Source organism: Hyaena hyaena, unplaced genomic scaffold (genome assembly GCF_003009895.1).
Source record: "Hyaena hyaena isolate Hyena2069 unplaced genomic scaffold, ASM300989v1 scaffold_37, whole genome shotgun sequence".
NCBI lineage: Eukaryota > Metazoa > Chordata > Mammalia > Carnivora > Hyaenidae > Hyaena > Hyaena hyaena.
In genome coordinates, this window is record NW_024080669.1 from 322,115 (window position 1) to 346,181 (window position 24,067).

General features: G+C 52.9%; 1 protein-coding gene across 2 annotated transcripts in view; it reads right to left on the reverse strand.

Annotated features, from left to right (window-relative positions):
• Positions 1-24,067, reverse strand: part of GRIK4 (glutamate ionotropic receptor kainate type subunit 4) — a 432,944-nt gene that overhangs the window by 287,657 nt on the left and 121,220 nt on the right. Inside the window, exons 1-3 of one of the 2 annotated variants that reach the window (XM_039229402.1) lie at positions 20,702-20,712; positions 19,730-19,835; positions 14,353-14,484 (exon numbers count right to left, since the gene is read on the reverse strand). In XM_039229402.1, coding sequence (XP_039085333.1) covers positions 14,353-14,434 — 82 coding nt within the window. In that variant the 5' untranslated portion in view covers positions 14,435-14,484; positions 19,730-19,835; positions 20,702-20,712. Of the gene's footprint in view, positions 1-14,352; positions 14,485-19,729; positions 19,836-20,701; positions 20,713-24,067 lie in introns of those variants that run through there. The other variant, XM_039229403.1, reaches the window with a different exon arrangement.

The following is a 24,067-nucleotide window of genomic DNA, read 5'->3' on the forward strand; positions in this document are numbered from 1 at the left end:
AGGAAATATTATCCTGGATTATCCCAGCAGGCTCAATATAATCTTCCAAGTTCTTAAACTGGGAGCACCTTGCCCAGCTGAGCTGCCATGTGAAAATGACTTGACCCTCAGCTCTGAGGAGGGAGGGAGGGGGCCACGAGCCAAGGGATGCGGCAGACTCCAGAAGCTGGGAGAAGCCTTAGCCAACAGCCAGCAATAAAACGGATACCTTGATTTTATAACTGCAAAGTACTGAATTCTGCCAAGACCTCAAATGAGCAGGAAACAGATTCTCCCCTAGAGCCTCCAACAAGGATACAGCTTGGCTGACATCTTAGTTTTAGGCCAGCGAGAGCCACCTTGCACTGCAGAATTACAGGCTGGAAGATAATGAATTTTTCTTGGTTAAGCCACTAAATCCATTGTAATGTGTTATGGCAGCAATAGGAAAACTACAGTTATAATCATTGTGATTATAGTAATAATCGTTAATAGAACGACTGATAACTATTATTTATTGACCTATTAATTATCAGGCGCCATGCTAGCCACTTTGCATATGTTCCCACACACACAAGCCTCAACAATCATCCAGGTTGAGTAACCTTACTCCTCTTCTATAGTAGAAAACAGATGCCAAGTAATCTGTCCACGGTACGTGCTGAAACTATAATTCAATTCTGATTTTGTCAAGAAAGCCCATCCCCATTCTATCACCCTATCACAACACCCAAGATTATGCTTGCCGTAATGTTGAGCAAACTGTTGCTATTTTATAGTATTACTAGTTTTTAAAGAAACAAACAGAAATGAAGGAATGTTTATTACATATCACTAGATGTGCACACCGTGTACAGTGCTTTACATACCTCCTCTCAATTAATGCAATAACCTCCAATGGTAAACTGTTATCTCCAGTGTACAGATGGGAAATTGAGAGCAGGAAAGGTTGTGTAATTTGCCTAAAGGAATACGGACAGTGAGGGAGAGTCGTAACCATGAATTTTTAATCCAAGGCCAACCTGTTCCCTAGTGCCCAGGATATGAAGGCTTGAATGTGAACTCCAAGCTCCCCCAGGGGACCAACCACTCTTATGGCTTTCTGGTAAGACAGGCACCGTGACCCAAAAGGGAGCCTCTGGTCCCAGGCTACAACCACAAGCCTATAGCAGCGGGACCCCCCCTCCCCACCCACCCAGAGAGCACAGCCCCCCAGCCCAGGCCAACTTTGCTCTCCGGGCCAATAAGAAAGAAGCTAATTAAATACAAGGAGAGTTCCAACAGGGGCGATCCACAGACACCTTCACTCATTCCCGCCAACTCCACTTAGGTCCACGTAACACCTTTCATTCCTTGGGCTCCCTGGCTTCTCCAAATTGGCTCTGAAGGGGAAATTAGCATTCAACCACCATTTCCAGGTAAAGGTCCCTCTAGGTTCAGAAACCCCAGGAGCTCCAGGAAGTGCAAGGAGAATTCCTTATAGTGGCCTTCGCAAAGCTCACCCACCTGCCCAAAGTCTGTTGGTCTGAGACTTCCAGGTGGCTGCTGGGGGTGTAGGGGGGGTGGGAGGGGGTTGGGGCCCCCCAGTGAAATTCTACCCCTGCACAAACTGACGGCTGGTGATTCTTTAGAACTCCTTAGAAGAGTTTCCTGCTGAGGCCCCCGGGGCTGTATGCTTCCCTTTTCTGTCATCTCGGGGAAAATCCCTGTTCTTTCATCTGTGAGCTGAAAGCTCAGAATCTCACGTTGTTAGATCCCTGCCACCGGGGAGAATTTATGAGTGTTGCCAGCAAAGTGGCATTCCCTTCCCTGCCCGTGTCACTCCCTGCTTGAAAGACCATGTACCAGAGAGGAGGGAAAGCAGATCTTAGAAGAAGCCCCAGGGGTGACAACTTGGCAAACCTCCAGCACCAGGCTCCCTACCACAGGTGTGTTTACCCAGGTGACACTGGGGTATCCCGCTGCAGGAGTGACATTGGTTCTGAGAGCTGAGAGTGAAGCCTAGCCTGTGAGAGCCAGAGGGGGGGATGTTTCACAAGCACAGGTGGGATGGACCTCCTTTAACCCAAAGACTGGCCAGCCTGGGCTTGGTGGGAGTGGGTCCCCAAGGGGCTCTGAGCCCGGAGACCAGACCCCACCAGGCTGGAACCGGTGCTTGTGTTCACCCGGAAGCAGCCAAGGGGGGGGCCTGTCTCTGATTTGGGGGCCACATGCCAACTGGGAAGAAGGAAAGAGAAAATTCATTCAGAGCAGGGTGACCAGGATGCTGAGAAGGAAGGAACGAAGGTATCGATGACGCATCTCCAGAAAAAAAGAGACGAGAGGAGCTGTGAAATGACAGTGTTACAGATCTCAGAGATGCCATCGCCGGGAAGAGCAGAGAGCAGCCTTGTATGCTCTTGAGGGACAGGAAGGGCTGGGACAGTGGGTGGAAGGCACAGACAGACAGATGTGGGCTCAGTAGAAAGAAAACCAATAGTTGGCACTATACAGAGTAGAATGGGTCAGACTGGGGCCCCGCCACCCTCAAGATTTTGTGAATCCTGGCACAAGTGGATAGGTGGAGTACAGCACCAGGAAAATCTGCTCACAGACAACAGGCAGGTCCCTAGCCATCACTGGAGGCTTCAGGAAAGAGCTGGAAGCAGGTGGCAGGGTCACAGTTGGGAGGCTGGGTCCAGATCCAGGTCCCCAAGCTCTAAGAAGACCACAGAAGGTCTCTGAGACTCTCCGAAGGGGAGCCTGGGCACAGTCAAAATATCAGAGTGAGGTCTCAGACTTAATGACAGGACAGAAACTCGGGCACCACAGTGACAGCACAGGTGGGGGATGATTGTAAGTCACTGGCCTGGTGTTTGGATCCAAGGGGACAAGGGAAGACCGGCAGCCAAGATGCACTGTGATGCGGAGTCATTCGACGGCTGGCTTGGGCTTCCTCAACATGGGGTCAAGATCGGCCCCAGGACCTGAGGTTTGCCGCAGGGATCAGAGGACGGAGGGACAGGGAACCAGCACTTAGGAAGGAGCACTTGTTCAGAATGGCTTCTGTGTCAAGGGAGACTATCGTCGTCTCTGGCTTCCAATAGCTGGCAAATTTGAAGCTCCTTTGGGACCTTGCTTGGGGCCACGTTATTCATGCATTCAGCAGGTACTTAGTGAGCACTTTCTACACACCGCACCCTATCTGACATGCTCGGGAAAGAGCAGAGAACAAAACCAAGGGCTCTTCCTGATGGGAGGACTCGGACGATAAGCAACTAGGACCAGTTTGTCAGGTGGTGATAAGCACTATGGAAAAAATGAAGCAAGCAAGAGAGAGCGGGGTATTGTGGGGCAGGGCAGGGCCTGCAGGAGATGAGTGGACCCTGCAGATATCCAGGGAGGAGAGTTCTAGGCAGAGGGCACCGCAAGCACAAAAGCGCTGAGGTGAGAGCATACTTGGCACATCTGGGAGGGAGTAAGGAAACTCGGGGGGTGGGGGTTGGTGTGGAGGGATCAAGAGGCAGAGTGGGAAGAGATGGGATGGAAAAGTAACACAACAATGTCCGGCAGATCACGGAGGGCCTTGTGGGACGCCATAGGGATGTTTTATTTTACTCTGACGTGCGAAGGCACTGGGGAGGCCAACACAGGGCTGACATGATCCAATTTACATTCTGAAATAATCACTCTTGCTGCCATTTTGAGAAACTAAAGTGGCCAGGCAAAGCGGAAAGCAGAGAAACCAGTAGGAAGCCGTTGCAGTAACCCAGGTGAGAGATTCTACCATCTTGGAACAAGAAAGCAACTGTGAAGTGGTAAGAAGTGGTCGGGGGGGCACCTGGGTGGCTCAGTCAGTTAAGCGTCTGACTTAGGCTCAGGTCATGATCTCATGGTTCATGGGTTCAAGCCCCATGTTGGGCTCTGTGCTGACAGCTAGCTCAGAGCCTGGAGCCTGTTTCAGGTTCTGTGTCTCCCTCTCTCTGACCCTCCCCTGCTCACACTGTCTCTCTCTCACTCTCTCTCTCTCTCAGAAATAAAACATTTAAAAAAAAAAGAAGAAGAAGTGGTCAGATTCTGGAGGAGAGTTGGAATGTAAAGCAAATAGGATGATCTGGTGGAGAGGACGTCTGAGAAAGATAGGGTCAAGCGTGACTCCAAAGGCTGGAATGGCATTCCCATTTGTGAAATGGCGGAGACAGTAGGAGCAGCAGGCATGGAGAGAGGAATCCACACCTTGATTCTAAGTGTGTCAAGTCTGGGTTTCTCTTAGACAACCTTGTGGGGATGGTGAGAAGGCGCGGGAGTCTGGAGTCGGGGGAGAGGTTGGAGCCGGACGGGAGAGGAGAGAGCCATACACACGGAAAGCCCTGGGACTGAATGTCTCAAGAGCGGATGTGGAGGGAACAGCGTGAGAAGCCTGGAGCACATCAGTATTCAGAGGTCGGAGAGGGGAGGACACTGAGAAGGAAGAGGCAGCGAGGCAGGGCAACAATGAAGACGGGAGTGTGACCGGGAGTCAAGAGCAAGAAGTGGGAGTGAGAAGCCACGTCCGTGCTGCCAGTAAGATGAGGCCTGGGGATATGTGACTGGATATAACCAGGTGGGCATCCCTGGTGGGGATCACGTTCTGACGGGAGGGGCTCGTACCGAGAAGGTAAGAGGGGGAGGGAATGGAGGCAGCTTTGATCAGGCAATGCTCTTGCAGGGAAGGAGAGAAAGAGCGGGTTAGCTGAAGAGGGATGTAGGGGTAGGTAGGGCAGTTTTTAAGATGGGAGACCCATCAGAGCCCTTAGCCAGGACCTTGCACCATCACCCCCCTGTGGGAAGCCCACCTCGAAATGGAGACGACAGAGTCCATCAGGATGCGCTTGGCTGGTGGGGTCGATGGGATTCAAATAAGGGACAGATGGGTGTGTATCAGTGAAGACATGCCCATGCATGGGAACATACATGTGACTTGTATCTGCAGGATTCTGGAAGCAAGATCTTTCCCAACCAGGTGCGGATTCTCAGCTCCCAGAAAGGGATGAATTAAACAGGGTTTAGAAAAAGGGAAGGGTGGGGTGCCTGGGTGGCTCAGTCAGTTGAGCGTCCGACTTCAGCTCAGGTCATGATCTCGCGGTTCCTGAGTTCGATCTCCCGTGTCCGGCATTGTGCTGACGGCTCAGAGCCTGGAGTCTGTTTCGGATTCTGTGTCTCCCTCTCTCTCTGCCCTTCCCTTGCTCACACTCTGTGAGTATCTCTCTCAAAAACAAACATTTAAAAAAAATTTTTTTAAACACTATTAAAAGAAAAAGGGAAGGGCACCTGGGTGGCTCAGGCAGTTGAGCGTCCTAATTCAGCTCAGGTCATGATCTCACAGTTCATGAGTTCGAGCTCCATGTCGGGGCTTGCTGACAGTGCAGAGCCTGCTTCGGATACTCTACCTCCCTCTCTCCCTCTCTCTCTCTGCCTTTCCCCTGCTTAGGCACACATTCTCTCACTCTCTCTCTGAAATAAACATTAAACAAAAGAAAAAGGGAAAGGAGAAAGAAAGCATTTGGCAGAGGAGTGCACCAAGGTGCCTCGGGCAGGGCACAACTACTAGATGGAAGCAGCGTGGCCCCAAAGTGCTCTTCATAATCACAGAGCACTTACTGCAAACCTCATGCTGTTCCGGGTGCTGTCTGTGTGGTAACTTACCGCACTCTCATAAATGCCTGAGGTGGGGACTTCCGTTATCCCATCTTACAGATGAAGAAATAGAAGCACTGAGTTATCCAGTGCTTATCCAAAGTCACACAAGTGGTAAAGGGTGGAGCTCAGACTCACACCCAGGCAGTCTGGTTAGAGCCCGTGATCTGCCATCAACATCTACAGGATGCTGGAACCTTCCAGAGCCAAGGCCAGGGCTACCCACAACACATCTGGCTCCCCTTTCCCCTTGCCCTCCAGCTGCCCATCAAGTTAGAATAGTCATGGAAGACATGTGGGTGAGTCTGGGAGGAAGGGGTGAAGAGACAGACACACGGGGACTCTCTCATGGGCTGCTGCAGATGGTCGCTCACCCCCCATTCCACAGTTTTCCTCAGCAGGAGCACATGGAGCCAGAGTTGCTGGGAGCTGGTGGCTAATGTCTGCCCCTCAGGAAGAGTTTCAGAATGGTGAACTTCTCCTCCTCTGAGGGTCATGCTAACAGAGAGAATCTCAACTCTAGAGTGCCCTGGTCAGTGCCTCCCGAGTCTAGCTCAATGGCACCATCTGCCCGGCCAGGGGCCTGGCTATGCCAATGCAGGCGCATGCTGAACCCCTGCTGGTCTGGACTCTATTCCATTCCCACAACCCCCTCCGTTGGTGTGGGCGGCATGGGCCTCGCCAACCCAGCCATGATGGCAGCTGGACCCCGCGACCAAGCTCTGTGGGAAGAAACACACAAGATGACACGGGGGTAGGGGTGGGGGCACTGAGCAGCCCGACAGGTGTCTGCTGCCTCCTGATGCCCAGTGCTCTCAGCAGCCAAGGCCCGGTGCCCGTCAAGCTGGCACAGAACGCGTGCCTCCTCCTGCAGGCCGGTCAAAGCAAGTGTGACCACTGTCTTGCCTGGAGCCAGGCCCCAAGGCCGCGAGGTGGCCATGTGGGCTCTGCCAGTGCACATGCCTCCCACCCACATGCACCTCCCACCCACTCAGGCTCGCACCGCTCAGGCCCCACTGTTGCCCATGCTTCTCCAACCCCCTGTCAGTGGCCGCAGAGAGAAAAGAAACACCTAGCCAAGTCTACGCTGACCAAGTAAAAAGAATCAGGAGGGCTCCGCGTCTTACCCAGCTTGCCCAAGTGGCTGGAGCCAAAGCAGCTCCTGGCTTCAGCAAATGGTTGTCTCCATCCTAAGCCCTTATCAATGGTTGCTAATGAGAACATGATAATCAGGGGATGGCTCCCTATGGGAGCAGGAGAACAGACCAGAGAAGGCCAGAGTCTTCTCTCGCAGAATCCCAGGTTGTTAGTGCTCTTAGAAGTAACAGCTCCAACCTCCACTTTGATGCCGAAACCCCCATCCAACCTGTCTGTGGCCACCTCCAGCTGCGGGAGCCTCAGTACCTAGAACAGCTCATTCCATCCAAGTGACAAACATCTCTTTACATCAAATCCAAATTTCTTTCCAGAATTCCTACCCAAACCACCACCGTGACACACACAAAAATAGAGCGTGCTAATGATTCCCTCCCGTTGTGAAGGCCACAACGAGAGCCCAGGGGAAACCTGCCGTTCTGGCACAAGTGAACACAGGCAGCCAAAATCAGCTGCAAATCAGCTCTGTTATCTAGAGCTTTCAGTTAGGGAACACCAGCCCATCCCCTCACTCTGACAGCCCTGCTTCCTGGGACCTTTCCCAGTCTCGTCCCAGACATTGGTCTCAACATGTTTAAGAAAACACGACATTTCCTACTGTCCCTTGCCTATCCCCTTTAGCTCAGCCTGGTTTCGTGAAGTCCTGGGTGTCGGCATGCTGGCCTCTCATGGCTCTCAGTCCCACCCATCAAGAGAGTACTGCCGGGGGGCTCATTCGGTTAAGCGTCCGACTTTGGCTCAGGTCATGATCTCACGGTTCATGGGTTCGAGCCCCGCGTCGGGCTCTGTGCTGACAGCTCAGAGCCTGGAGCCTGTTTCAGATTCTGTGTCCCTCTCTAGCTCTGCTCCTTCCCTGCTCATTCTCTGTCTCTCTCTCTCTCTCAAGGATAAATAAACATTAAAAATAAAAAAAATAAGAGGGAGTACTGCCGGGCGACTGGGTGGCCAGAAAGCTATTCAAGGCTCTACCACCTTGGCTGTCTTTCACCTGTGCTCACCAGAAGCCCTCAGCCACCACCTGGGACGTGCCTTCTCCTCGCCTCCCTTTGAAGCCGCCACTCCCCTCCGTAGGAGCTTGGGCAAGTCACAAACTCTGTGAACCTCAGGATCTTCTCCGGTACGATGTGCTCCCTCCCACCCACCTTGCAAGTCGTTGGGGAAATTGAATTCACACACGTGAAAGAACACATCACACACAGCAACGCACAGCACAAATGCCATGGTGAGTCGTGGCCCCTGCCAAAGGGGCCCGTTGCTAACTTGCTTCACCTGACTAGGACCTCAGTGTTTCTTATCGGTAAAATGAAGCCTGTCCGTACCGCATCCAATCCCCACTTCTCGGCAGATGGGACTGTGGCCTGAAGCTGTACTTCACAAAAGCATTCTGGAAAGGCTGAGAATATAGACTTCCTGAAGGCATCCTGTGTTATGCTCTTGGAAGAAGGCAGACTGCAGGTGAAAGCAGGTGATGACATCGTGGGCCAAGTGACTCACATGGCACACTGGCCTGGGTGTCTGTCTAGACACAGCTGAGGCTCCCTACTCCCCACTGGAGCTGGAGCTGCTGGGGTGAGGCAGGAGGCAGGGAGAGACAGCCTTGGGCAAGCATGCATGTATGTAGACACACAAACACATACACACACACACACACACACACGTGGACTTTTTTTTTTTTTATAAAATACTTACTCTTCTAATTATGTATGCTACACACTTATTATTAAATAAAGCTACTTGGCTGTTTTTGAGCACTGACCAATATCTGGGGAGGGAGAAATCTGCCAGGTCAGCTCAAAGCCTGCCATCAGCTCATGCCTCCAGCAAACATTTATAAAGTAGGACTATGGGGCAGGCCCGGTGTTAGACCCAGGAATATGTACATAATAAGACAGACACAAATCCCCTGGGGTGCTGGGCAGGGGAGAGACCCATGTCCCAGAAATCTTTCTATATTCCCTCTCTAGGTAATAAAGGAGAAAGTCATCAATTCCTACTTGTCACTAATGTGAAAGACCAACTGATTGCCTATATAGGTGATTCCATTTGGAAAAGGGATGAAAAGTTACGTGCCCATCAAAATTCCATAAATCACATCGCGTGGTAATGAGAGCCCCCTCCTCGGGGGAAAAAAAAAAAACAAACCCATAGCGAAGCCTTTGCAAGGCACAGAATTCAGCTGATTTGGTCTCCCTGTGTCGGATATATTTAATACACAGCAGAACAGGATTTTTAAAAAAAAGTGTTTTTTATTCTTCCCTCTTACCTCCCCCAGTTCGCTTATTATCTCCATCTTTATAACATTTGAATGTTCTATGTTTAACTTTCTCTCTCCAGGACTTGGAGCTCATTGGGGGAAACCAACCAAGTAAAAAATGGTAGTTGTAAAGTGCTTGGGTGTCCTAGGAAGGCATAGTGTCAAATAAATCCAGGCTCTTGCTGCTTCACCACTCAGGGAAACTTTAAACAAGAAAGAGATACAATTGCTACAAAGCCTGCTTATGTGTCTGGTGCCACCCACGCTCATTAGGGTTTCTGCGCCACCGTGAGCAAGCGTCTCAAATCCCCAGGCCTCAGTTTCCCCATCTGTGAGATGGACTGGCTCTGTGGCTTTAGGACATTCTTTGCAGGCCAAAGAGTCCACGAAAAGCTCGAGACTCTGTAAGCAATGACCCCATCTGTCAAATCCCTTACCAGGTAGAAGGCGATAGAGTTGCTGTGACGGCTCTGGTAACAGGATATCCCTACTGTCACCGGGGGTGTCCCAACTGCAGGGAAGGAGAGTAGAAAGAGACAGCTTTGGAGCCAGACAGGTTCAACTTTTAGTATCTACGTGACCTCAGAGGAGTTCTTTAAACTCTCCGAGCCTTTGTGTCTTCATTTTTAACATTGGATCGTTGATTCTGACGTGAAGGCTGCCTGAAATATGTGAAGACTAGCACAGTGCCTGGCAGAGAGGAAGGCCTTTCCGAGCGGGAAGCACTCTGGTGATTGTCATCCTGCCGCCATATCCTCAGTGCCTGGCAGAGCGCACTCAACAAACACATGTCCAGTGAATTAATAAATGGATAACTGAATCACCGTACTTATCACTATAGCCAAGATGTGCTTTAGAACCCAGTCAGGGTCCTCAGCCCACTCTTGTTTTCCGTTCTAAATAAGACAGACAGATGGACACTTCCTCCTTCTCCTGTCTCCTCTCTTCCCCATCCTCCAGTAAGTCTACGTCTGTAAGCACACGTAAGAAGCGGGTCTTGCAAGGGGCCATGGGTTTATCGGCACATCCCGTTCACTGAGTCTGAGTACTACACTTGCATACACGAAGTGTGTCAGGTGGTCGATCGCCCTTGGAGTTCAGAGTCTGGTAGGAAAAGGCCAGGACAGCTAGAGCACAACCCAGTAGGTGCTTGAACAGGTGTTAAGTACCAGGGAACAGGGAAAGGGCAGGAAAGAGAGGATTTCTCCCGAGAGGGGCAGGGAGATCGTGAGAAGGGACTTGGCGGAGGAAGAGCTATTTAAGCCAGGGACAGTAGTGATGGAAGAGGAAGAAGAGGAGAGGGAGAGGAGAAAGAATAGTAGTGGTAGTAGTTTTCCAAGTAGAACAGAAGAGGAGAAGGGGCATGGGAAGAGGAAGAGAAAGGACAGCGGTGGGAGTTTTCCAGGCAGAGAAGATGGAATGGGAGGCAGCGGGTGGATAAAGCCCAGAGTAAACCTTCCTGGTACATTTGGGTAACAGTGTATCAGTGTAGCTGAAAGAGGGGCCAAGGAAGGAGGAACAGGAGACAGTCAGGAAAGCTGAAAAATACTTGTTGAGACTTAACGTGTTCTGGGCAAGGGTAACATTTGCTCACGTCAGGAACAGGATGGGAGAAAGCCACCGGAGACAGTATTGCTGACAGTGAATCAGCTTCCCTGGTGGCCCAGGGGAGCCCGCCAGTGGGCGGCGAAGAAAGTGGTACAAGAGAAGTCCAGGAGGCTGTGCTCTGGCACTGGCTGCCACCAGCCCGGCCACCTACCCGTGATGTCCCCTTTGGGCCGCCTTCCTCATGGGTGAAATGAGCAGCTTAGAGAATGGAAGCCTCAGAACCCTTTATGGCTCTAAGATAGGATGAGGAACCTTCGAAGGCATAGCCGGCTGTAGAGACAGGGTGGGGTCTTCTCTGAGCATTTGTTAACTTGTGGCTCCCACAGTCATCAGTCAGAACCCAGAGGGACAGAAGCAAAATCAAAAGACATGTTCAGAAGATAGATGACTGAAGGGGGCTGACATATGCGTGAGAGTTTGGGGAATTTATGCGGGCAGCCTCATAGTCATAAATAAAATCTCTTTCTCTTACCCAAAACCTCATTCGGGGGGTAAACACCGGGCACCGTAATAGACAATTCGGCTGTATCTCCCACCCCGTGCCTCGCTTGAATGAAAAACAGCAGTCCCCAGGCACGGTAATGGGCTCGGCCGCCTCTTTGCAAACATCCATATTGTCACCAGCGGACAAGCAGGGCTGAGGATGGAGCAGGAGGGGCAATTCATCTCTGAGATTCCTCATCCCTTCTGCAGCCTCACTCTCAGAGCAATCCATTCTGAGGCAGAGGGGTCTGGAAGGAACCCAGGAGATCACCAAACGCAAGGAGATGGGGTCCTGTGGGAAGGGGGAGGAGCGGCACCCCCTGCAGGTGGGGGGAGAATCCCGCACCGCCCTCCCCCTCCCCGCCCCCACTGGCCCAGCCCCCCCCCCCNGAACCGACTCTCACCTGCCCGGGTGCTCTCGCCTCTGTACCCGCTGCCCCCGGCCTCTCCCCGGCGCCGACCGCAACCCCCCCCCCCCCCCCGGCCGCTCTCAGCCGCACGTGCCCCGGGGCCGCCGCTCACCACTCCCTGTCGCCGCCTCTCCGAGGCGCAGCCTGGCCTGGGGTGACCCCCGTCCCCGCCGCTCCACCCGCACAGGCTCAAGTCCCCCACGGAGGGCTTGGGTGGCCCGCTCCCAGCACAGGCCGCCCCGCCCCAGCCCCCCCTCGCGGGACCACTGGGCGGCACTGGCTCCGGCTCCTCGAGGCGCCCGTCCCCGTCCCTGGCCGCACACGTCCCCGCGCCCTTCCCTCACAGGCCACTCACACCCGCGCGCGGCGGCCGGGGCTCCCGGTGGCCCCCGGGCTCTGGAGCCCCACCCGACTCCTGGGCCCCTCGCCCGCCACAGCCTCCACGCCGCCGGGTCCACGACCCCCGCCTCCCTCACTTCCGCACCAGGCCCCCCTCCAGGCCTAGGCACCCAAGTGCCCAGCCGTGCCCACCGGGAGGCCCCAGGCACCCCCGCCCCACCGCGTCTGGAGAGAAGCCCTCCGCCCCTCCTCACCGCCCCCCCCCCCCCCCCCCCCCCCCCCCCCCCCCGTGCACCAGGCCGCCTGCTGACTAGCACAGCTACTTGTTTTCTTGACCTACTTCTCTTCCCGTCCCCGCCCCACTCCAGATGCCCTCTGGATCCCACAGTAATTAGCACCTTCCCATCAATTCGGTTCAGGAGATTTTTAGAAAGCTCTGGCTCCCGGGATAACCAAGGAGACGAGAAAACGGGTCCTGGCACGGTGGTTCTTGGTGTCCCTTTTCTTTTCTTTCTCTTTGTTGGCTTAACTCTGCTTCCTGGCCGCTGCAGGGGACTGGGCCCGGTCTGACCTTGCCCGCCAGCAGGGCGCCTGCCTGGAAACCGGCTGCAAGTGGCCTGGCGTGAACCAAAAACAGAGGGCCAACAGAGTCTTGACACAACTGGACAAGCAAGTCCCCAGGGGGGTGGGGACAGGAGCGTGAGGGGTCCCTCTGAAGCCCTCTATTGTCAGTGCAGCAACCAAGAGAGGCTCTGTCAGCTCCACTTTCTGCTTCCCTCCCGGAGAAGTGTCAGGAGAGCCAAGGCCGTGAGGCGCTGCCGTTTCTGGCTCAATCCCTTTCCGCTTCCCATTAGCGACAAATGGAAATTGATGGGTTACCGCTTTATCCACTCACGGAGAGGGGGAGAAAACCTCGCAGCAAATGCTGAATAACTGTAGGCATCTTATAAATTAAGCATCTTAAGGATACAAACCGTTTTTGCATTGCTGCGAAGCAGAATTAAATTAGGTTTTGAAGTCTCGGTAGAAACGAATGGGGAAGAGGGAGGGAAGATTTTGTTTTTTAATTCCTTTTCGTTAAGCATGCAGAGTGGCGAGTCGAGGGCAGGGCGAGGGGAAGAACGAAGTCACCTGTCTGCATTTCTGATTCCAATCAGCTGCTGCTGCTTATGCATGGAGGAATGAACCCACAAGCTCACACGGGCAGCTCAGAGAGATGAAGTTCGGCCTCTGGCCCGTGGTGCATGGTCTCCCCAGGGTCTAGGCCTCTGGTTCACCTCTGCTCACCCGGGCCTCCCAACGCCCACCAGCACGCCAACCCCTAGGACTCTGGACCAGTACTAATTGCAGCCGGAGAAGTCCAACAGCTTAAAGCCAATTCCCTGGGACCGGGCGGCACAATACCTTCCTTCCGTATCAGCCTCTAACACTTTCAGATTCAGGTTTCAGATCTAGGATCCTGCTGTGCTGACACTCCCCCCTCCCCCCTCCGCAGCTCAGTGTGGGAAGAGGGGCCTCAGTACCTGTCTGTACAACCCACCGAGGTCTGAGACCTTCCAGGGCCGTTGCCCCGGGGGTGCTGCCATTAAATCAGCCTTCCTAGGACCCACGACCCACCGGCCTGGGCTTCTCGCTGCTGTGCCCCCACCTGTCTGTCCACGCTGACCCCCTGCCCCGTACACACACAATCCCCCAATCTTTGACTCTCCCTGTCAGTCTTGGGCCGTTGGAGGACCATACAGTGTAGACCGGACTGAACCATCTCCTTGTCCTTGAAGCTGACACCGCGTCCCCAGGACCCAGATCCGCAGTGCCTCAGCCTGTAGCTAACGCACCTTGCTCGGTCCTGGGGAAGAAGAGGTGCTTGATTTCCCAGGCATTCCGGGTCCTTGCTCTAGGAACGAGGCGGCTGATAGGTCAGGTGGCAGCACTGCCTGCCCACACCCAGAGCGGGCATCCCAGCAGCAGGAAGCACAGGGAGGAGCGTGTGCACTGAAGTGGCCTTGCCCTCCCTCTCCAGAACCAGGCCAGGCCCCAAGTCAAGGGTCCTGCCAAGGAGTCGGCCAGGGTCACCAAGAGCACTCCCTGACTTGACCTGAGGCATGCTCTCCAGGAAGGCAGAGGAGAGGAGATCTCTTCTCCAATCTCCAGCCCTGGATCTGGAATTCCAATACCCCTTCCCAACCTCCTTCTTCCCCTAACAGCTGCCCCTTCATGTGCCAGGCTGAGTCCTTCACACACTACACCGGGGGCTTAGCATCCCTCGTCTCCTCCAAAGGGGGCTGGGCACACTGACCAGATCGGAGCTGCGAGCCTCTCGGCCGCCCCCTGTCACCACTCCTACTAGCCTGGCTAAACTCAGGAGGGCACAGTGCAGGGCCAGATGTCCCCTGGGGACACCTGGGATTATAGGAGGAGGCATCCCCCAGGGCTGCGCCGTCCCCAGGGTGCCGTGAGAACAGCACTTACCGATCCTCAAGGAGTGTGGACTGCAGGCAACCATCACGAGCCACGCGGGAAGCAGCACCAAAGGCGCCGAGACGCGGGGCATCTTCTATGAATCCTCATGGAGCCCTCTGCTGGTCTGGGCATGACATAACTCTGCAAGAGAGTGGGGAGGGGTCGGGAGCAGGTGAGTGCCGTGCCCCTGCTAGGCAGCCACCCACCCAGCCCAGGGACCAGAGCTACCGCCCAGAGAGCCTCCGTGGAGAAAGCCCACAAGCCCCTGGCCCAGAACCAACTAAGGGAGAGCTCCAGGCCACCTCCAGTCCTTCCTCCCTGTGCCCAGACCCACAGAAGGCTCAGGTTCTAACTCCATCCCACTGATCGGACTGGGGCCACACGGGGGTAAATGTGACTGCATGATGTGCGGGGCTCCACTGTTTTTAAATCTCTAACTGGGGATGAAACCCTTCATCTGCTCTTAAACAGGAGCCACGAGCGAGCAGAGGAGGAAGGGGCGGCAAGACTACACCATTGCCCTGGGACACACCACACACGCTGCTCGCTGGGGAGAGGAGTGGGTACGGGGCCACATTCAAGTCCTGCTCCTCCACATGCTGGCTAGGTGGCCTTCGTAAGGACTTCTCTCAGCCACTCAACTCCGTTTCCTCCCGGGGAAAACCAGCATTACAAGAGCCACGCGGGAGATAACACTGGACCAGCAGCCACGCTCAGGCCTGGCGTAAGGACAGGCTATACAACACACAAGGGAGGGGTCTGCTCTCAGCAAATGCTGAGGGCAGAAGCAGGCATACCGGGTCGTCGGCTGGTTTCCGCATCTGCTCTCACTACCTGCTGAAGATGAACCCCTCCCCAGCCTTCCTCGGCAACCCCTTTTCCTCTTGGGGCAGGTGGGCCTCTGACATCAGAACAGAGCCACAGAGGGGATGGGGGGGACCTCCCTGACACCCTGAGGACAGAGTCTACAGCCTGCCCTGTGCCCCATCAGTGGGGTGAAGGTGGGGCCAGTAAGCACCTGGATATGCTACTCCCAGGTCACCCAAGTTTGGAAAGTAGTATTAAAACGATTACTCCTCCCACACCCTGGAAAGTCCAACAGAGAGATGGGCAAAAGGCTAGAACAGGCATCCCACTAATAACTATACCCAAGCCTCGTAACATTTGAAAAGGTGCTCACTTTCACTGGGCCTCAGGAAATGCAAGTTCAAACCACAATTGGGTACACACCTAATAAGGGATGACCTGAAAAAAGAATACTAAACATTGGCAAGGATGTGGAGCAAGCGGAACTCTCGTATGGCATCAATGCAAAGTTATAAATTGATACGACTGTTTGGAAAAACAGGTCTTTGTGCTCTTGAAATCCAAAGATTTGCACTTACCCTAAGGCCCCAGCAACCCCACAATAAGCATTTTTCCAATGAAAATGCATGGATATGCTCGCCAGAGATATATTACAATGTTCATAGCAGCACTCTCTGGATTTCCCCAAAATGGGAACTACGCTGATGTCCGGTAGCAGAACGGAGAAATACAGAGTACATAATGGAATGTAAGGTGGAAATGAAAATCAACAACCACATATAACCGTCCGGATGAATCTCATGAACATAATTTGAACGAAAGAAGCCAGGCACAGCAGAGTACATACAATGCGATTCTTTTCATAAAAAGTACAAAAACAAGGGCGCCTGGGGACCTCAGTCGGTTAAGCGTCCAACTTTGGCTCAGGTAATGATCTCATGGTTTGTGAGTTCGAGCCCCACATTAGGTTCTGTGCTGACAGCTCGGAACCTGGATCCTGCTTCGGGTTTTGTGTCTCCCTCTCTCTCTGCCCGTCTTCTGATTGCACTGTTATCTCTCTCAAAAATAAACGTTTTTTTAAAAAGCACAAAAACAAACTGTTAAAAGGCTAGCAAGCAGTTACCCTTAGGGGTGGGAGGTGACTGGATGGGAACATGTGGGGTCTTTTGGGGGTTTGGTGATGTCCCGTTTCTTACTCTAAGTGGTAGTTACACAAGTGTGTTTGGTTTGTGAAAACTGTCTGAGCTATATACTTATATTCACTTTTCTGTGTGTGTGTGCGTGCGCGCGTGTGTGTTACAGACCTTGGATAAGTCTGTTTACTGACATCTCCTTCCACCCCCCTCACACACACACTCGATGTTCCAGCCACACCCAGCACCTGGCAGTTTCCTGTGCACACCTTGTTCCCTCTCTCTGATGCTCCTCTCCCGCACCCCTGCCACTGGCCAGAATCCCGACCTTGTCTATGCACCCCTGCGGTGGCCGAGAGAGGCTTTGACAGAATGTCCCCCCACTGCCGCTGCCTTTATGTGCAGACACGTGGGATCACTGTGGGCTTAAAGGCAAGGACAGCTGCCTGTGTGCTGTTCTATCCCCAGAGTCTACTTCACAGAGCAGGTGCACGGTTCGGACTTATCCAATGGAAGGCCTCAAGCCCTGCAAGTGGGAGTCAGAGGGAAATGAAGGTAAAATTCTGAGACAAAGACAACTCTGTTCGTTGGCCAATTCAGCCCAGAATCTTTGTCCTTTAATTCATGGGTACTGGTGCAACACAGGTTACAGCAAACACTGTCTCAAGAGAGGCCTGACGTTCTTACTTGTTACGGATGAAGCTGATCATTTGGGGACTGTCTCCCCAGTGGAATACAAGCTCAAACAAAGGAGGTGGGGGATGGGGCAGAAATCTTGTTCCTTTGTTCTCGGGGCCCAGAACAGGGCCTGGCATATATTACAGCTGCCATAAATATTTGTTGAATGGATAAATGAATAAACGCTCAATGAGGAAAGAACTATAAAAATCCGGTTAGGCTATATAAAAGCAATACTAACCATAGTCATTTATGTCAAATGCCTTCCCTTTATGCCCGATCAGCATACCGCATGGTAATTATTATTCAGGCTGCTAAACAGGTGTCAGATTAGCCTGTGTAAATGCTATCTGATGACACAACTGTACTCAGTCTGTGCAGGCCTGACTTCCGTCGTTTGTGGCCCCGAAGCCAAGCTGATCGTGGACATCACATGTGACAATGACAATGTCTGAGGTCCCAGACTGCTCTTGGGTCTCAACTGGATAACCTGGGGCACAAAGAGTAGGAAAAAATCTCCTCCTAAACCTTCAGGAATAAAAAGAACAGTCGCGTTACATGATCATAAGGCTCACTGGTTTGCAATTCTTTCCACGGAATCTTTCATATTTAATCCACAGGACAAACTCTATTACAGATGAGGAAACTGAGCCCAGGAAAGGGGAAGTGCCCAGTTCAAGGTCACATAGCTGCCACGAGGCAAAGTCAGGCCTGGACAGGTCTCGGACTCCACTGGCTATTCTCGTATAATTGCTACATGAGAACAGGAAGATGAAGCTTTCAGATTTTTTATCAAAGAGCACCAGGAAATGTGAGGTCTTTCATTTTAATATTTAGATGAATCTGGTCTTAGAACCAAAGAGGGCAGCCGTTATCAACTAAAAATATTTTTAAAACATTTTTAAATATTTATTTTTGAGAGAGACAGAGTGTGAGCAGCAGAGGGGCAGACAGACAGACAGACAGACAGACAGAAGCAGGCTCCAGGCTCTGAGCTGTCAGCACAGAGCCCAATGCGGGACTCGAACTCACAAACCTTGAGATCGTGACCTGAGCTGAAATAGGATGCTCAACTGACTGAGCACCCAGTCACGCTTCAACTAAAAATATTTTATAATTTAGGGATAAGAAAGACATGATCCTGGAGATACTGCACCAAGGCCTCCTTCCCACCATCACTGTCCCTCCCTGGGGAGTTGCCCCTCCCTGGGGAGTTGCCCCTCCCTCTGTGGCTCCTTCCCACCTGCGTGGCGTGGCTTCTAAATCAGCATCCCGTGCCCAGCGCTCTCCTGAATGCACAATAGAGCCGCCTCCTGAAATTTCACGGTGTGTAGAGCACTGGAGAAGCTCCCCATCCCAGCAAAAGGTATCCTCTCCACAGAGCGCACCACCTGCTTCTCCTAGATCTTCCTTCTTAGTAGGCGGCACCACACCCCACTCGTCACCCAAGCCAGAAAGCTGAGAGACGCCCCAGATTGCTCCCTCCTCACACCCCATTCTGAGCAGTCGCTATTTCCCGACAGCTCTGTCTCCATGACTTTCTCTGCATCGCCATGGACTCCTCCCCGCCCCCATCCAGATGTCAGCAGTGACCCAGACCTTGGCAATAGCAGCCTTCCTGGCCTCCCTCCCTCGGGTCTCTCCCTCCCTGGATGGCTCTCCATTCGGCGGGGTGGTGGGGATTCCTACGAAAACGCAAACATGATAACGAGACACCCAGGCCCAGTGTCCCCTAGCTCTCCACCGCCTCGGGGATCCAGGGCAAACTCCTCACTCCAACAGGCAGAGCCTCTGTGACCTGGCTCCTCTCACCTGTCCCCAGAGCCCCCCGCTGCACCCGACACTCCAGCAGAGCCTGAGCCCCAACTTCTCCAACATGCCACCTCTGTGCCAGCTTCCACACGGGGTGTGGCCTCAACCCCTGGTGGCCCGGAAACTGTTTTCCATAGGCTCCACTGCATTATCTCCCCTCTGAGGCTTCTGTGATCCCTTCCCCAAATGCTGCTGCCACACAGGGAATATCAGGACACACAACCTGCTACGAGGATGCTATCTTCCCGCAGAACCGGCAGTGGTGACGGGAGGGATTGTGACAAGCACCTAGCATGCCATCTGGCACATAGTAGGTGCTCAACTAATATTGCTCAAATGAATAAATGGACAGATGGCATCAAAAAGGTATCTACAGGGGCACCTGGCTGGCTCAGGCAGTAGAGCACGTGACTCTTGGTCTTGGGGTCATGAGCTTAAGCCTCATGTTGGTGATAATAAAGGAGGCATTTTTTAAAAAGGCATTTGCGGAGTTTACACCAATGTGAATGGAATTCCCAGTCTGATTCGTACATTTTGTACATTTGCTGTGGGTAAAACCATCAACCTACACAGATAGCACCATATAGATCCGGGCAAAGAGTAATCACAGCACAGGGAGGGAAACAAGCATTTCCTACTCTTTTCGGGCAGAATTTAAGTTCGAAGCAGCTATCTAAGTGTGGCTTCGGGTCTCCGAGGGTCTTTGTCAGTCCCCACTGGAACAGAGCCGGGCCTCACTCCTGTACTTTCAGGAACCTAGAAGGCAGAGGGTCTAAACCTTTCCTGTGTCACTATGGGTGCTGTACTAGAGAACATGGGGTAGTCTGCCCATCAGGCCACCTGGAGGGAGGCCGGGCCGGATGAGGCTCTGGACCTCACTGAGGGACACTCCCAAGTAGCTGACTCCCTTCAAAGCCCACCTCCTCATCAGCCTACAAGGGAGCAGCAATGCCTACCTCACAGGGTGATGAGCACCAGGAGAGCAGGGAACACGTCGGAATTTTCCACCTGTGTCTCCAATGCCTCGCACAGACTGGCACATAGTAGGCACTCAAAAAATATCTGTGGACATAACAAAAGAATCCAGTCAGATAACGTGTGTGGAAAAGGCCTTGCCAGCATGAAGTGTTTCCTTGCGGCTTATGTTTGGAGCCCTTGCCCACAAGGAACTTACAGTCTAGACCCAGCTTCTGCACAGCACAGGTTTTCCTGTGAACCCCCAGCCCTCACCGATCGTCGTGGCAGGGGCATCTGACAGCAGGCACACTGCCCCCGGGGGGCACTGGAAAGACATGCTACGCCCCACCTCTGCTCTACAATGTACCTGCCCAGGTTTCCTCCTCCAAACGCCAAAAAGCAGATGTCTCCACTTCTTCTAAAAGGAGAACCTAGTTCCATTTTTTCAGAATCTCGGGACATGTCAGCTTCCTCAAGCTAGAGGATTCCCTGAGGTCTCCAGACATTTCTGCCTGCCCCCCTTCAATCCTTGTATTTAAAATTTTTTTTTAAGTATGGGGCACCTGGGTGGCTTAGTCGGTTAAGCGTCCGACTTTCACTTAGGTCATGATCTCGCGCTTCGTGGGTTCGAGCCCCGCGTCGGGCTCTGTGCTGACTGCCGGCTCAGAGCCTGGAGCCTGTTTCAGAGTCTGTGACTCCCTCTCTCTCTGACCCTCCCCTGCTCACACTGTCTCTCTCTCTCTCTCCTAGAAATAAATAAAACATTAAAAAAAAAATTAAAAAAATTTTTTTTTTAAGTTTATTTATTTATTTTGAGAGACAGAGAAGTGGGGGAGGAGGGGGCAGGGAGAGAGGAAGTGAGAGAATCCCAAGCAGGCTTCACACTGTTAGCACAGAGCCCATTGTAGGGCTTGAACTCAGGAGCTGTGAGATCATGACCTGAGCTGTCAAGAGTTGGATGCTTGGGGCACCTGGGTGGCTCAGTTGGTTGGGGGCATCCGACTTCAGCTCAGGTCATGGTCTCGCGGTCCATGGGTTCAAGTCCCACGTCGGGCTCTGTATGGGCAGTTCAGAGCCTGGAGCCTGCTTCGAATTTTGTCTCTCCTTCTCTCTCTGCCCCTCCCCTGCTCACTCGCACGAACCCTCTAACAAACATCCAAAAAAAAATTTTTTTTAAAGAGCTCATTGCTTAACTAACTGAGCCACTCATGCGCTACCCCATGCTTGTATTTTGAGTGCACTCAAATCTGGCTGCCCCTCTGATTTCCTCTGTCTTCCCTGCCACCAGGCCCTTCTCCCTCTGATTTGCTGCGACACCTCCAGCACCTGGACAGCGCCTGGTGCAATGGCCGCACATACACCTTGTCGAATGGGTGAATGAATGCAGGGGTGGTTGTTGAACTCCATGCTTACTGATTGACTCTTTCCATCACGAGACTGTAGTGGGATGCAGGGGGCATCCCTTTGGGGTATCTTCCTGACACACCTGCTATGTTGCCTACAGTGAGTAGAAGCTCAGTAGGTGTCTGTAGATGGCCCGGAGCACCAGTTCATACGCACAGACCGCACAGCCTGCCCACGGCTCTCCGTGTTCCGGCAGTGAGCACGCCGTCCGGGCCCCCTGGCCCAGTCGTGCTAAATGGCCTTCCCTCTCCTGATTTGTCAGCAGGCCCTTTGCCAGTCTCTCTCTCATCCTCATGGGCCTGTGACACCATTAATCGTGATTTTCCAGGGTAGGTCCGAGAGGAGGCTGACAGCTACCAGACGGTGTTTGGTCGCAGGGAGGACAGAGGAAATCAGAGGGGCAGCCAGATTAATTACAGGTTTTCTCTCGCGTGTGGGCAACAAGATCTTGATTACTCCTCATGATGCTCCAGGCTCCTCAAGACAAATGGATTTGGGCTTCTCTGCTGTTCTGACTGCCCCCTCCCCACTCCCGGCTGGGAGAAACTCCCAGCAGCAGCCAACAGCGTGGACAGAGTGACTAGAGTGACAGAATGGCAGGGTGCCCAGGACAGGAGAGTGGAGCCCCCCAGGCCCTGTGGCCTCCTGAAGGGAGAATCAACCTTCGAGACTTGATACGGTCAGGCAGCAGGTGTAAGTATTGTGATGCCAGGGACACAGGTCTGTCCTGGGAGGCATCGACCTGGATATTCATGGGCTCTGGGAGACAGCTCTCCGGGCCTCAGTTTCTCGTTCTGTAAAATGAGGGAACTGGACTAGATGATCTACAAGCTCTTTTAAGTTGTGTAATTCTGCAGGAATTATATACTTCATGGTAGTATTTACTGAATATTCACTCCTTACGTGCAAAGTACTATTTCAGCTCCATTGCTCCTCAGAAGAGCCCTGTGAGGCACATACTTTCATTCTCTCCACCTGCCGATATGGAAGCCAAAGAGGGGGAGGCTGAAGGAGTCCTGCGAAGGTAACTCCGCCAGCCAACGGGAATCTCAGGCCAACAGCTCTAGGACTTGGTCTTACTATTCTCTACACATGTCTTCTCTCCTATCCCAGAACCTGGCACCCAGTTGGTACTTGAGGAAGTACTGGAATGTGATTATAATGATTATCATGATGTTGAAGAAGGGGAGTTGAATCCAAGTACCTCTAGGGCCCATCTGCACAGTTTTCAGATCAGGGGAAGCGAGCAAAAGAAAAATGAGTCTGAGCGTGTCCCTTGGCAACACGATCCATGCAGGTGTCCTTGATTTTTAGGGTTTACCATCAGGAGATGCTCCCAGGACTTTGTGATGAGTTACACTGTGCCAGGTGAGCCAAAGGTGGCTTGCATTGCCCTGAGAGTTGGACCTGGTCTGACTCATCAGGATAGAGTACAGCAGTGGCTGGCCTGGCCCAGGCCTGGCATCAGGGGAGGATATTCATGGAGGACAGCGATCACGGGTATCTGCTAGCATGCAGGATGTGACAAGGGACGGCTGGCCCCAATTCTTGGACACTAATGACCATGACACGGTGAACAACCAGTCTCTTTTCCCCTCCCAGCCACCTCCTGCGTAGATATCAGATGGATGCCCTCAATCCACTTGTAAACAACTGGCCCTCATCAAGGCCCAGAACAGACGTCCCTGGCTTCCAATCTCAGATGCCACTGTGTGTCCTGAAGCTGGTTCCTCACCCTCTGACAGCGTCATTTCCACAAATGCAAATCAAGGGCGGTCGGACCTCCCTCGAAAAGCTATTGCAATCGCACTGCAATCAGTCGATGTGAACTTCCTTTCTTTCCTCCCTCCACCCACACTCAGGGCTCCCTCCAACCCCGTACACAGACCGCATCTACCTCCTCTCCCAACAAGATGGGCTCCCAGCCGCTTGTCACCGGGGGGTCAGAACCCCTCAAAGGCTACTCCAAATCAACCCCATACCAGAAGCTTTCCCTGAAGAAGTCAGTCTTCCTTCCTCACTGAGACTCAGCCTAGCAGAGGAAAAAAAATCAGGGATTGGCAGTGGAGAGCTGACTTTGGACCCATCTCTTAACCTCTCTTCTGTCTAGTGAGGAAATGATACTCCTACTGTCTCCCTGACAGGGTTGCTACAAGGACCAAATGAGTAAATGAGCAGAGTGCTACTTCGCAGAGGAGTGAAATGCTTTGTAAGCAAAATGGTTTATATATCATTCCTTTCCTCTAGCCTGGCCAAGGCGTATAAATACACTTAATACCACTAGAGGACTTATACTTTACTCCTTCAACAAATATTTCTACTGAGTGCCTACCAGCAGGCACTGTCCAGGCCCTGGGGCTGACAGTCAGGGGAGGGATATTAATCCCACATCCAGGGCACCAGGTGCCAGAAGTCCAGACAATGAAGGAAAAGTGCAGGATGCTACGGAGCGTGTGACAGGGGGACCTCATGTGGCAGGAAGGGAAGGCTTCCCTGAGGACAGAACGTTTGACCTGAGTTAGCCAGATCTCTCAAGGGGGACAGGGGGGGCAGGGAGAAGGAGTTCCCAGATACAGGAACAGCACGGAGGAGACTCAGACCTTTGATGGAGGCCAGTGCATTGCGTTTCAGAAATGGCAGGAAGTCTGTGAGGCTAGAAAGCAGAAACATCTCTGCGTATCTGTTGTGTTTACACCCAGTCTCCCTCATCAGGCGCCCCCAGGTCCTGGATACAGTTGCGCATCTAATGCCGGCTGCCTCCACGGACCTCATAAGGGGCCCAGCCTCCTTCACAGACGAGGTGAGGAGGCCGCAGCATCTGGATCTCCTTTCCGATGTGAAGGAGGGAGTTAGAGGGGAGAAGATGGAGTGTTAATCGCCAGTCTCAGTGAGCCGGGAAGAGGATCCCGGGGTCGGATATGAAGGGCAAAACT